We start from the raw sequence: 13004 nt of genomic DNA on the forward strand, positions 1-13004 counted from the left end.
GATGTTCAGACGGCACTGTGAAGTGTTTGCACACAGAACCCTCAGCAAACTCAGGCACCCTTAAAGGGCCGCTCACAGGCTGGACGAGCAGACGGTCTGTGTGCAGTTTCACAGCAGCAGGGATAATGGTAGCGGTAAGCAAGATGTTCTTCTCCTTCGTAAGCACATTCTGAAAGTAACAAATGTCAGTTCCACCATTGAACGATGGGCGTTGGACCCTCGTCCGATCACAATACTTCGATGGGTCTTCGAGGTCCTTTGTGGACACCACGATGCGGAGAGGCGCCCAGCTGTCCGACCCCGCAGCGGTGTACGCCCGCATGCCGCTCTCGCCCTTCTGCGGCACCTCCGCAACCATGGCGACAGGAAGATTGCCGCTTGCCCTCACCATTTTATCAAACCGACAGCGATGATGCGCAGAGGCGAGACACGCACCGGCACAGCACAGCAGCACCACAAAGAGCGGCAGTTTGGCATTGAGGGAACGGTGTCTCATGTTGTTCCTGTGTGTAATAGGGGCGTGGCTGCAAATAGCAACGGTTGTCTACAAAGGAGAAGAACGGTAGAGGGAGGCGGTGGTAAAGGCTCTGCATCGTTACTTCTTGTTGAGCGCTACTACAGCAACCAGTCAACTGATTGTTCATCACCGTCTCTAGATTCATACAGCAAAGGTGAACAGCAGCGGGTTCGTTTCATTGCAGAAGCGCAGTGCGGATGGTGAGCTTGCTCTTGCAGATGCCCGCAGCAGCCGCATCAGATGGTACTTTCTCTCCGCTACAATGCTGTGCGTCACAGTCCGTGTCACCGTGTTTCATCTTGTGACTTAGTACCTATATGTGACGCGGTGCTTTGGAGCACACAGACAACTGACATGGCAGTACTGCAGTGGAAACAGCACGCAAACCGGCCTCCCGTCCTGCAACAAGTCGTCGCCGGTTATTCCTTCTTCATATGTTTGTTTAGGACGGCTCTCTTTATGTTCCTGTTACGCAATGCAAACAGCACTCCCTATAATCACCTGGTTGATGATGATGATGCGCTTGTGGACCAGCAAGAGTGTTTATTTATATGTGTGACTGAGTCAGCCGTTGTGTGAGCGGTGGCGATGGTGGACTGGGACCTTGATGGCTTGACAGTGCTGTTGCCGCCAGTCTTCTCACTCACAGACACACGCACATAGGTGCACACATCGTTACGGGGCGCCGTCGTCCCTGGAGAAGATCCCACACACATGCAGCTCTGTCCTCTTTATACGTTTATGTTGGAGTGTCATCTTCTCATGGCACGTGCCCCTTTGCTCGCACCAAACACGTCCTTTCTGTGAGCGTCTTCACAGCGTCGTCATCCACAGTGAAGTGGACTGGAGTATGAAAAGAGAAGAAGAAGAATACAGACACATCTGACGAGAGTACAGCAACGAGAAAAGCGGTGATATGTGCAAAATCATGTCTTGGCCTTTGCTCATGTGCTCCATTTCTTTTCGTGACTTCTCTCTATAGTATCAAAAGGGGCGCAGCGGCGGTGACACAATCACGCTGCTTCCCTCTCCCCTCAATGCCTTGCTTTGTGTGTCTTTCTTCTCAGTGTGTGTGTGTACACATCAGATGGCATCCACATCATTCCATGACTGCGGAGAAACCCTAGTCTCTGCGGCAAAAGCCATATCACCACCAGCAGCGCTGTCACCGCATGTTTGTCCCACCACAGCACGTCTCCGTTTTGAACGGCAGCTGCCACGCGCGTATCTCACCGCCGTCCGTTCCCGTCACGAGGACATCCCTCGCGGTGGATGTCGCGGAGGCCATAACGAGGCCCTCGTGCAGCTTCACCTGCCGCACGGGCTCCGTCGTGCGCAGCGACCACTCAATGGCGGTGGCGTCGTCGGACACTGTCAAGAGTGTGTCGCCGCCAACGAACTCGAGGCCGCGCACGTAGTCCTGGTGGCCAGTGAAGGTGCGCGCGGCCTCGCCGAAGGCGCTGGTTGCAGGATCCAGGTCAACGGCAAACACGAACTCCGAGCAGGCGGCATAGAGCCAGAAGCTAGACTGACCCTGGCCAGCGCCGGCATCGGTGCACACTACAGCGATGTGGTTGACGGGGTTGTCGAACTCCTCAAAGGAGGCCACGAGGCGGTGCTCCGTCGTCGCCCGCGAGTCAGCGACAATATTCCACAGCCGCACTGCGCAGTCCTCCGAGGCGGTGAGAAGCATGCGTGGGTTCGGCGACAGTGCGAGGTCGTTTACGGTGCTTGTGGCCGCCCAGAAACGATCCACCATTGTTCCAGCAGAAGGTAAAGCAGCCGCAGGAGTGGCACCCACCACGCCCTGCTGCTGTGGTGGGTTCTCCGGGCCCAGCGAGTGGATGTACACCATGCCGTCATCACAGGCGCTTGCAAGTAACCAGCGGCCGCTGCCGCTGCTTGTGTAGTTGTTGGTGTTGTCCTCTGGTGCAGGTATGCGCAGCATCTTGTTTATTCCATCACCGAACCCACAAATCGTCCCGACTGGTGCGCGCAGCTCGCGCAGGTCCCATCGAGCAATTGTGCGATCATCCGACGCCGTGAACAGCGCATACTCATCCTCAAGCATAAACAAGGCGTGGTTCACGGGCCCCTGGTGGTGTGTCAGGCGGGCGATTTCGGGGTCTCCCCCAGCCTGGCGCAGATCCCACAGCGCCGCGGTGTCATCGCCGGACGTGGAGCAGAAGATAGAGTCGTGGTGGGGCGAGAACTGCAGGGACGTCACCACCTCCGTGTGCGCTTCCGGCACAGATAAGAGTATTGACGTCATCTGGATGCAGACGTGGAAATGAGTGAGCTTCTAGCTTAGTGTGGATGCGCGTGTGCTGTTATTTATGTGTGTGTGTGTGTTGATACACCTTATCCGCTTTCCTTGTCGGTATTTTATCTTCACCTCTTATTTGGTCGTATCCCACCGCCAATCCCCTCCCTTTTATTAACCCTGGTTAGCAGCAGCAGTAGGCGCCAAAGGAGAACAGACAGAAAAACAAAAAAAAACTAAAAGCACAGAAGTAAACAAGCAGGAAAAAAAAGAAAGCAGAGCCGCCACTCGTTAATGGACACGAGCTCCCCTGGCTTCCTGGCCCATCATAGGAAGGACTTGCACAGCCACAAAACAAATGCGCACAGACGCCACACGGGAAGGAAATCGAACAATACCAGAAGGAATGTCACTTGTCTCCCGATGCAATGCAGCCTCTTGGCACACATCCAAAGAGCATATATATATATATATACGTCTGGGCTGGTCACTTAAAAAATGCCCGAAGAAGAAACAGGCCAAAAGATGCAACAAGCAGACATACGCACTACCGCCACCCAAACAAGGACAAAAGAGAAAGGGGGTTCAGAAGTGCAGTGTGATGTCCCTCAGGTAGTTATCCTCCATCACCATTCCCGTATCTGTCTGCGCAAGCTTCTTTGTGCTGCTGTTTCCAGGTAGCGCAAAGATGTCACCACAGCCTTGCCAGTCCCTCATACTTGACATTTTCGCCCGTGCATCTGGCATGAGCGAAACCACGCCTGCTGCTGCCGAAACCGGAGCCGACAGCGGCAGCGCAGAACTGCTGGCTGCGTCCTGTAGCAGTTGCCAGTGTTGCTGTGGCAGCATTTCCTGCGTATGAAACTGACTCGGCCCCTTGGGGGCTGCCTTGCGTCGTTCGTAGTTCATTGCGTTGGCCTCGTTGTGTGCGATTGTGGTGTTATGCACCATCATCTCACCGTCGCAGTGCGACCAGTGGTAGTTGTCGCCATACCGCACGCCCACAGCGCAGTGCTGAATGAGGCACGACGTCACTGCCGCCGTGTGGAGCCCCGCCGTGTAGCCGGACTCGACACACTGCTGGCAGTGCTGCAGCACTGTGTGTGCGACCACCACCACCCGCTGGACACCACGTTCCGTCGACAGCGCAACGCCCTCATGCATGCAGGCCTCAATGATTGTGTTGTGCACCACGAGAGAGCCACCACTGATTTTGTTATTGCTTCTGCCGCCGGCCACTGCACCCGAGTCGATACCGTCGTCCTTGGTGTGTGCAATGACGCTGTCTGTCACGCGGTGTTCGCCGCCGGAGAGGTACATGGCGTCGTTGTCGTCGTCAGCGTACGCGGTGTCCCACGCGGGGAAGTGCGACCACACAGACCGCTGCGACACGAAGCCGCAGCGCAGACACTCCACACCCATCTGTGCCCACTGCACCAGAGAATCCGCGACCTGCACCACTGCGTGTGTGCCGGCGGCAATTGCGGCTCCTCGCAACTCCAACAGAAATGAGTGGCGGAGCGACAGCAATGCCCTATTCGTCAGAGTGATAGCGGCGGAGTGCGAGTGGTGCTTGCCTGTGCCAGGCACGCGCATTCCCTTCACACCGGAGCCGGTAAAGAAAGTAAAAGTCGCGTTGAGCGCGGCATCCGGTCCATCCACGTGAATGGTGCGCCAGTTGCTGCTGCTGCTCACTGAGTCCTCACCAGTTACCACAACCGGTGCTGCGGCAGTGCCGTTGAGCCGCGCACTTCCCTCCACGCGCAGGAGCGCGCCAGGCAGCAGCACGACAACGCAGCCGGCCGTTACCTCAAGTGTGGCGCCACGGCCCACCGCAAAGACACCACGAACAAAGACGGGACACTTTACGGTGCGCACGGTGGGGCCGCCCACTGATGCAGCAGTTGCGCTGCAAATCAAAGTCTGCCCTCCCTCAAGCACCTCGCCCAGTGCGGTGCCATCCGCGTCGACGAGGCCATTGGTTGCCGACGGTGATCGCGGCGGCGGCAAAACAGATGTGAGTGGTGCCAACCGCCGAACCCCAGTGCCTGGAACCACAACCTCTGTCATGCCGCCACCACCACGGATGAACAGCAGCGGGCCGTCTGCTGCATTCTCCCGCTCGTGGCGCGGGGCAAGTGAAGACATGTCATTGGTAGCCGCCGGCACCACAACGAAGCGAACAGCACTAAAGCCGCGAACGATCATCGTCTTCAGTGACGTAGCGTCGGTGGCTGCGAGCAGCGTGTTTTTTCGTGTCCATGTGAAGGATGGCGGCTTGGAGTCTTGATTCGGCCGAAGAACACGCGCAACGAATACGCCGCGCGACCCGCTTGATGATGTAGGCCACACGGGTGGCACAACAACGTGAAGGTCGGCGCCTTCAGCAGGAGCGGTCATCGCGTGCTGCATGGGGTCTGGCTTCTTGTAAAGCCACAGCCCGTACTCTGCCCCGCTGCGCGATGGGCTCGGCTCCACAAGCGGCACATCGACAAGCAGAGAGCTGCGGCCTTCCTGCTTCAGTTGTGCAGCGATGCCGCCAAGCTGTCCCGGCCCCATCAGCACCTCAGTTGGAACGTCCACACGCGCGCAGTACATGCCTGGCGCGGGCAGAATGTACGTCTCCCCCTCCCACTCACCCTGATCCTGCTCTTGTTGCTGCTGCTGTCGTTGTATAGGCTGGCCCAGAGCCGACTGCACGCTCTTGACGGTATAGCCGTGTGCCACGACGACGCGGGAGCGTGCAACTTTGACCGTGTGAGAAAGGCGGCTCAGTAATTCACGGCGCGCCTCTGTGGTGCCTCCGTTCACCTGCCCCAATCCTGAGAGGTTTGCCACGCCTGCAGTGCCCACCGAAGCCGGCGCTTCTGACGACAACGCGGATGACCTGCCAATGTACGGCTCCACAGCGCGCAGTATCATTTTCCTCTGTGCCATAAAACTTTCCATAATCCACTTCACACCGGTATCTTCCTCGTACCTGTCTTTGCCATATGTTGCCAGCAGCGTCCCCGGTGCTGCGTGAAATATTGTGCCCAACTCTCTTTCAGCGAAGCCCACAGAGTGGCGGAACCGGCGTTCATCAACACGCTGCAGAAGATCCCACAAAACTTCCGTGTAGCGCGCTAGCAGCCTTGGAGTGGTGAGAATGTTGTGGTCGAGTGTTGTCTCAGCACAGAACATGAGCGGCGTAGAGAACCATAGCTTCCGGTGGCAATTGGCGAAGATAGAGTCGTAGTCCCATCCCATCAAGCCCAGATGCACTGGAAGCGGTGGTCGCAGTTGCGGCATTCCGTCGTGCGGCGATGCCGACCGCCGCAGCACCCCGTAGAAGAGCACCTCGTCATCGTAATCACTGTTCCGCAGTATTGTATTGATGGCGATCCAGGCCATGTACTGTGGCAAGTCAAAGAACTGCTTCGCCGCCTCACGTTCGTCGGCGCTGGTCATTCCTCTCATCAAACCGTAACGGAGTGGATTCTTTTCCAGGAGCCGGTAACTCGGCATGAAAGAGCTGTTCTTCTTGTAGCTCGGGACATGCGATAAATCATGGCGTGGCTCACGAAAGTTCATGAAGTTCCGTGAGCCCACCTCCACTGCACTTTCAACATTTCCGCCGTATGATTCCTTTGTGATGCGCCACATGCGCCGCCAGTGATCAATGCGTGCAACGTGCTCTGCCTTCGTCTCGTACTCACGACGAGACAATGCCGAAGCAGCAGCAGCAGCATCAGGTGGCGACCCCCCGCCCTCCTCTGCCTCCAATGCCGCGAATGCAGCCTTCATCCGCCGCCATATCGCCTGCGCAGGCGGCTCCATGGCGAGGTACACACCGAGTGTGCGTCCATGCTGCGCACCGTCGCTCACCGACGTGCCGCTGACGGACGGCGCGCACGGGTGATCCCACGCATGGCTGGGAACCGCCGGGTAGCAGCGCAGCTCCACGAGCTGTGCGTACGAAAAGAGCAGGTCAAACTGACGCAGCAGGTCCACGGAGGTGCGGTACGCTATACGGTACGTGTCCTCCCATAGCGAAAGCAGCAGAAACTCCTTTAGCGCAACGGGTGCATCGTTCACATGCGTAGCCGTGGCATCAGAGGCATTTGATGACACGAACTCAATGGGAACATCGGTGCGAATATACAATGACCGCCGTCTTGTGTGTTTCAACTTCAACGAGCTCTTCCCGTATAATGTCGCCGATACCTTGGCTGACTGCTCTGCGGTGCTTTCTTGCTGTTCACCGCCATGCATCAATGACGCCTGCACGCGCTCTACGCGCAGTTGCACCTGAAACGTGAGCCGCTCGCTAGAGGTGCGCCACGCGTGGGCCATGCTGTCGTCCATGACGAAACTGACACGTGTGAAGAAGTGGTTTGTCGGTCCCACCCGCATTGCCTCACCGGCGTTGTGTTCTTCCCTGCCCGCGCCCCATGTGCCAATGTCCATCAGCCGCGTGAATAGGAAGATGCAGACGGTGGCGAAAACTACCAGGAGAAGAGCGGCACGTGCTGTGTGGCCCGTCGCCCGCTTCCGCAGCGCACCGGAAGCCCCGCGACGTCCACGGCGGAGCTCCTGCATATGGCTTCTTTGAACAGCCTGGAACGCGCAACGTTCCTAAGTCCCCCACAGAGACAGCGATGATGAGAACGGCAAAACATACACACACGCACACACGCACACACACACACACACAGAGAGAGAGACGCAGCGGCAGCATTTTACTACCCACAAGGTGGGGTATGTATTGCGGGGCAAATGGGCATAAAATTGCCTTCTCCATAGTTTTCTCTCATTCTTCGCCTCACACACACACACTCTCTCTCTCTCTCTCACACAATCTGTGCTTTTATGTGATTCCTTCTTCACATCATCCTGATGCTTGGTGTTGTCACCGCCGCCGTCGCTGCTGTTGCTGCCTCATTGGCGGGTGGGTCGTAGTTTCCGCCGTTGTCGTTGTAGTGCTTCTGTCGTTCTGTGAGAACACATGCATGCAGACGCACGCAAAGGCTCACATATCGTCATACAACAGGGGTGGAAAACAATTCAAAAACAAGAAAAAAAATAGAAAGGACTCTGTTAAGACGTCAGCGGAGAAAACTCTCTCCGAACCCTACACCTCTGCGTCCTCCAGCATGACGAGAAACAACCCCCGCAGTTCCTCCCCACAAGCGCGCGCCCGCGTTAGGTGCACCGAAAGGCTGTTCAACTGCCGCACCACGCGCCGCCAACGATTTGTGCGGCAGTCTTCACTTGGTGGTACGTGGAACACGCCACACTCCCTGGCGTGGCGCTGGTGGCAACTGCTGGACGACGGGGAGGCACAAGCCGTGGGGAGCGGCGTATGCGCCCGAAGCGGTGTAGGTTGCAACTGCGATTTCGTATTTTGCCATGCGTGGGCAAGCTTTCTGTTCGGCGGTGTGACTACTGCTGCTGCGGGAGTGTGGACCGAGGACTCATACTGCACCGCAGCCCCGACGTCGTTCTCATCTCTGTTATTATGAAGACCCTTTTCAGCGAGGCGGTAGTCACTCCTCAGAGACAAGCAAGGCGATGGCGCCGAGGGCGGCGGCACACTCGCCGGCTGTGCCGCGTTGACGAGTTCGATCGGCGGCGGCGGCGGCTGTTGTGGCTCCTGGTGTGACGATGGTGGCGCCGTGGGGGATGCCTTGTGTGATTCGCGCAGCACCCGTGAATCCAGCAGAGGCGTTGCAGACCGAGTGGAAGCAGTAGTGGTAGTAGCGGCGTTAGCTGCAGCAGACGGGAGTGGGATTACCTTCTCACTCCCTCCTGTCGACGGTCGTGACAGCAGCAGCGGCGGTGGTGAAGAGGTTGTCTTGGGCACTGCTGCTGTCGCCTCCGCTGGTAGTTGCGTCCTTGCTGCTGCTGCAGCCCCTGCTGCGAACTGTCGCAGAGGGACAGTCCCTCCGCCCGCGCCACGTTTTTTCGTCGCTGGTTTGCGTTGCTGTTGTGGAGCTTTCTTCGCTGGCAGGCATCGCGACTTTGCCCCGCCGGCGGTGCGTCGCCGCTTGGGTGGCAATATCTCCTGCAGATCCACCAGCAGCTTCTTCACCGCTGGGGCAATCGGCAGCTGCGCCGCGTCCTCCGGCGCCGTCACGACGTCGGCGAAATTGTACACCGCTACAGCACTCGGCTGCGCAGCAGCAACACGATGCGGAGGAAACGGAGGAGAGACGGTCTGTTCCGGAAAGTCTTTTGATTCGCTGTGCGGCGCGGATTTGTGAAGCGGGGTGGTGGCGGTGGCGGCAGAGAACTGCGCCTCTCCTGCGGCCCTTGCTTCTGCTGCTGCTGCTGCACCACCCAGCACTTCGCCTGCGAGCTGCGATTCGGCGGGCGGCGATGGGGGTGACGAGACGTCCCTTCTCGCTCGCTTCGCAGGGCGACAGCCGCGCATCTCCTCATCGTCCACGACGTGCGGCGGCCGTCGACGGGGAGCAGCTTTTTGCTTCGTTCGTGTTGCGCCCACCGGAAGCGAGGCGATCGACTTGGCCACGTCGCTGCTTCCGCCACTCGCTGCAGCGCCGCGAGAGTTCGGTCGCCGCGCCACAACGCGCGCGAGGACTCCGCTCTCTTGTGTGGAGGAGCCGCGTGTCAGGTGCACGCCTGGGGAGTCGATCGCCGCGCCAAGAACCTCCAAGCACCGCGAGAGACACTCCTTTTCTTCGTCTTCTTCTTCTGCCTGCTGCTGGGGCTTCCCGGCGGGGACATCTCCTGTCTGACTACTACTGCTGCTGCTGCTGCTGCTGCTGGCAGAAGCACGTCGGTGGCTCTCCTTCCCCTCCATGGGCGACGAATCCCCATCGGACGCAGCCGTGGAGGCAGCCGATCGAGACTGCCGCGATGCACAGCCGTCTGTTACTGCAGCGTCCACGTCCCCAGCGGCATCATCATCATCATCATCATCATATGTCTTGTCTCCGGCCACTGCTTCGTCCTCTGCATCTTCTTCACCCGCTACCGCTGCTGCTGCTGGGTTCGGTGGGTAATAACTCAGCGGCAGCGGCTCTGTTGCACTCAAACGCGACGCGGAACGGGCGCGGCGGCTGGCGGCCACCATAGGCGCGACGCACTGCAGGAAGTGCGCCATGTCCTCTTCACACAGCTGCTCAATCAGCGCGCAGGGTCTGTCAGCGTCTCCTGCCGGTACATCCTCCCCTGCGTCGAGCTCAGCGGCAAAGCTGTTGGCTTCTGCCCAGCGCAGTACGATCGAGCGTGGGAGTTCGATGCGCATCAGCTGCTGCTGCCGCACCACGCGGAAGTGCAGAAGGAGGTCGTAGTCGATTCGCAGCGGCGTTGTCGTTTCACCCGCGGCGTCCTGCGCGACGAGTTCAGCGTAAGACTCATAGAAGCACAACTCACCGCGGGCGAATTCTGCCGCTGAGACGATGCAGCGGAGAAGCGGGTAGCGCGTGATGGACTGCGACACACATGCCATATTCTGTGTTTGTGTGTATGTGTGTTTTGTTGCCTTTTCTTTTGTTTGTGAGTGTGTGTAGAGACTACGCAGCTCTGTCGTGGCTAGGCGTCTTTCACAGTAATAGACAGAGGGCGGGGAGAAGCCGACTCAGACACACACACGCACACACGTGCACACTGTAGAGGAAGGAAAGGCGGTACAATACAGCGCAGTCACTAGCAAGGCGCTAACGGGTTTCCCTCGTTGTTTGCGCAGCTGGCGTTGGCAGTGGCAGGCGGAGGTGTCGCTGCGGCCATCGCTGCTGGTCGATAATGTGAAGTATGAACACACACATACGTTCTCAAAGCACAATATTGAGTAAGAAAGAAAGAGGCAGCGATGAGAAGAAGAACCCAGAGGAGGATGTTGTCTACCCCGCTCTTTCCTCTGATTTCTACACTGCTCTACCGCCGTACGTGCGGGGACGCCTCGGGTACTCTTCCTCACTCGCTTGCCACTGCTGCACAAGCAGGAGTGGAGCGTGGCGGTGGTGTTCCCGCAGCATTTCCGTGACGCCATCACTGCGGCGGCCACCAGAAGCAAGAGCAAAGGAGGACACAAGCGACAGTGCGGCTATGGCCCACATGGGAAATGACGCACGCGCCAGAGTCGTGCTGTGCAGCGCCGCATCGACAGGGAAGCCCTCCAGCCATGCACGCAGAATGACGCCTTCCATTGCAGACTCCCCGTCGGCTACTTCCACTGCTGCCGGAGAGGCGTGATGCAAGTTCGCAGCGAGTGCTGGCGGCCACAGCGGCTTGCACACCAGCGACGAGGGCACGTCCACTCGCGGGAGCCCCGACACAAAGGGCAGCAGCGTCACGCCGTCCAGNGCAGGGACGGTTGCCTGGTACGCCACGCGCAGCATCACGCTGTACACACACTGCGGCCGTGAGAGGTGTGGAGAGATGTAGCAGACCTGGTCGTTGTGCAAGTAGACGCAGCGGCCGCTTGGCAGCAGCCGAATAGCAAAGACGTCGCCGATGTTTGCGATTTGATCTCCCACCTCACGCGCCATCTGGCCGTGTTCGTAAATGCGAAAAACGAGCGGCCCCTCCTTAGTGTCGCAGTCGGCGCTGAGGTGGATCGAATATCTGAGAAATAGCCACACAGTTTCCTTCGCGACACACTGCATGGTTTCGTCCCTCGCTTGTCCCTCTCCCTCTTCTTCATCACTGGCACCATCCTCTGAGTTGTTCTCGCCGCCGCTATTCCTGTCATGGCTCAAACGGCTCCTCAGACTGCGCCTGCCATGTCGCGCGTTGAGCAGCCCGATAATGGCACGTGTGTGTGAGCCCACACGGAACCGCACACCACACCGCGAGGACTCCGGTGGGCGCACGGCAACGCACGGTTCAGAGTGCGCAAAGGCAGCCCACGCCGAGCGGTCAACGGCGTTCGAAGCAAACTCTCCTTCGTCGTCGTTGTTGTCGTCGTCGCTGCCGCAGGCGCTGATGTTGTTGTTTGCGCTTCTGTCGCTACTGCCAATACGGGAAATGGCAAGGCCGTCCAGGTGTTGGTCGCTAAGGATGCCAGACATAGTGGTGAAGGGCGGGGCGGGTGCGTGACTGATGGCACCATCGCCGTCGTTGCCGTACCGCATGTTGGCGAAGGGTGACGGGCATGTGACCACAGCTGCTGTGGTTTCACGGTTTCGGCTATTGTTGCCCCTCTTCATGGTGCTGCTGTTGTCGTCTGCGCCTTCACTGGAGTGCAGGCCGTAATCACACCGCTCCATCGATAGACGCACATTCACAGGAGGCAGTGAATGGTCCACGTAGAGTCCCTTCAGCAGGGGTGAAGGCGCCTGCTGGAGGTGCTGCCGCGAGCGCAGTGCCTCCAGCAGATGCAGTGCACTCAGCGTGCCACCCAGTGCGTCCGTGACGTCCAGCACAAGAGCGAAAGGCCGAAACGGGACAAGGCACTTCGGAGCCGCAAGAAAGCGAAGCTTCGGATAGGGCGTGCTGGGGCCGCCGCCGCCACCACTGCTTCTGCAGCTGCTGCTGCTGCTAACGAAGGGCTCTGTCTCATTGGACGATACACACGGCCGAGCGACGACCAAATCTTCCTCGCATGTGCCTCGGCTCACGGTGCGGGACTGCGCGCACCACGACGGGGGCCGCACACCTTCCCGTGCATGCAGCCAGCGTGCAGCCGCCGTTGTGTCACTCAATGGAGCAGCAGCAACAGTGACAGCAGTGTTCGTTCCCCACGTGAAGGCCGGCGCAACTGAGAGGCCGCGCGGCTCGGCTTCATCGCATCGCGGCATTCACGTGCGGACCGTTAGAACGAAAAAAAAAAACCTTCTCCTTCACCCTAAAGAGGACATAGAGGGAGACAGCCGGGAGTGCCAAAGACGACAAAAGAGACCAAGCAAGTAGGCTTCAATCTACCAGCATCAGTTCTCTTCGCAGTTCCGCAGTGCATCTACTGTGAGATGCATACACACAGTCACGAAATTGCGTACATATTTGCACAATGTCACGATTGTATACGCTACATAAACACTAAGCATTCCTCCTACACCTCCTCCTCAGTGAGGAGCAAGCAGCATCAACGTCATGGCCACTCCTCACGTCTGCTCCACCACGCACGCTTGCTCTCCCGATCCTTCGGCAAGTACTAAAGCTCCTCGTGATCATCGTTCTGCAGATCATCCAGCGGCTCGCCAGCCACAGGCGACGGCGTCTTGTGCACGCACTCCTCAATCAGAACAGGTACCTCTGGTGTCTCGGGCGGCGTGAGAT

General features: G+C 58.5%; 6 protein-coding genes across 6 annotated transcripts; 2 read left to right on the plus strand and 4 right to left on the minus strand.

Annotated features, from left to right (window-relative positions):
• Window positions 1-182: 182 nt before the first annotated feature.
• DQ04_03471000 (hypothetical protein) lies at window positions 183-413 on the plus strand (the record flags this gene model as incomplete). The annotated part of the gene is made up of 1 exon (XM_009312846.1): window positions 183-413. One exon carries the CDS (start codon window positions 183-185, stop codon window positions 411-413), a length of 231 nt encoding a protein of 76 aa, XP_009311121.1.
• Window positions 414-757: 344 nt separating this feature from the next.
• On the plus strand, window positions 758-1096 carry DQ04_03471010 (hypothetical protein; the record flags this gene model as incomplete). Its single annotated transcript, XM_009312847.1, has 1 exon — window positions 758-1096. The coding sequence occupies one exon, from the start codon at window positions 758-760 to the stop codon at window positions 1094-1096; it is 339 nt and encodes a 112-aa protein (XP_009311122.1).
• A 586-nt stretch (window positions 1097-1682) lies between these two features.
• On the minus strand, window positions 1683-2789 carry DQ04_03471020 (hypothetical protein; the record flags this gene model as incomplete). The annotated part of the gene is made up of 1 exon (XM_009312848.1): window positions 1683-2789. One exon carries the CDS (start codon window positions 2787-2789, stop codon window positions 1683-1685), a length of 1107 nt encoding a protein of 368 aa, XP_009311123.1.
• A 576-nt stretch (window positions 2790-3365) lies between these two features.
• Window positions 3366-7361, minus strand: DQ04_03471030 (hypothetical protein; the record flags this gene model as incomplete). Its single annotated transcript, XM_009312849.1, has 1 exon — window positions 3366-7361. One exon carries the CDS (start codon window positions 7359-7361, stop codon window positions 3366-3368), a length of 3996 nt encoding a protein of 1331 aa, XP_009311124.1.
• A 532-nt stretch (window positions 7362-7893) lies between these two features.
• On the minus strand, window positions 7894-10236 carry DQ04_03471040 (hypothetical protein; the record flags this gene model as incomplete). The annotated part of the gene is made up of 1 exon (XM_009312850.1): window positions 7894-10236. The coding sequence occupies one exon, from the start codon at window positions 10234-10236 to the stop codon at window positions 7894-7896; it is 2343 nt and encodes a 780-aa protein (XP_009311125.1).
• Window positions 10237-10651: 415 nt separating this feature from the next.
• DQ04_03471050 (hypothetical protein) lies at window positions 10652-12526 on the minus strand (the record flags this gene model as incomplete). Its single annotated transcript, XM_009312851.1, has 1 exon — window positions 10652-12526. The coding sequence occupies one exon, from the start codon at window positions 12524-12526 to the stop codon at window positions 10652-10654; it is 1875 nt and encodes a 624-aa protein (XP_009311126.1).
• Between the last annotated feature and the right edge of the window lie 478 nt (window positions 12527-13004).

Source organism: Trypanosoma grayi (assembly GCF_000691245.1).
Source record: "Trypanosoma grayi strain ANR4 Tgr_347_V1, whole genome shotgun sequence".
NCBI classification, from domain to species: Eukaryota; Euglenozoa; class Kinetoplastea; order Trypanosomatida; family Trypanosomatidae; genus Trypanosoma; species Trypanosoma grayi.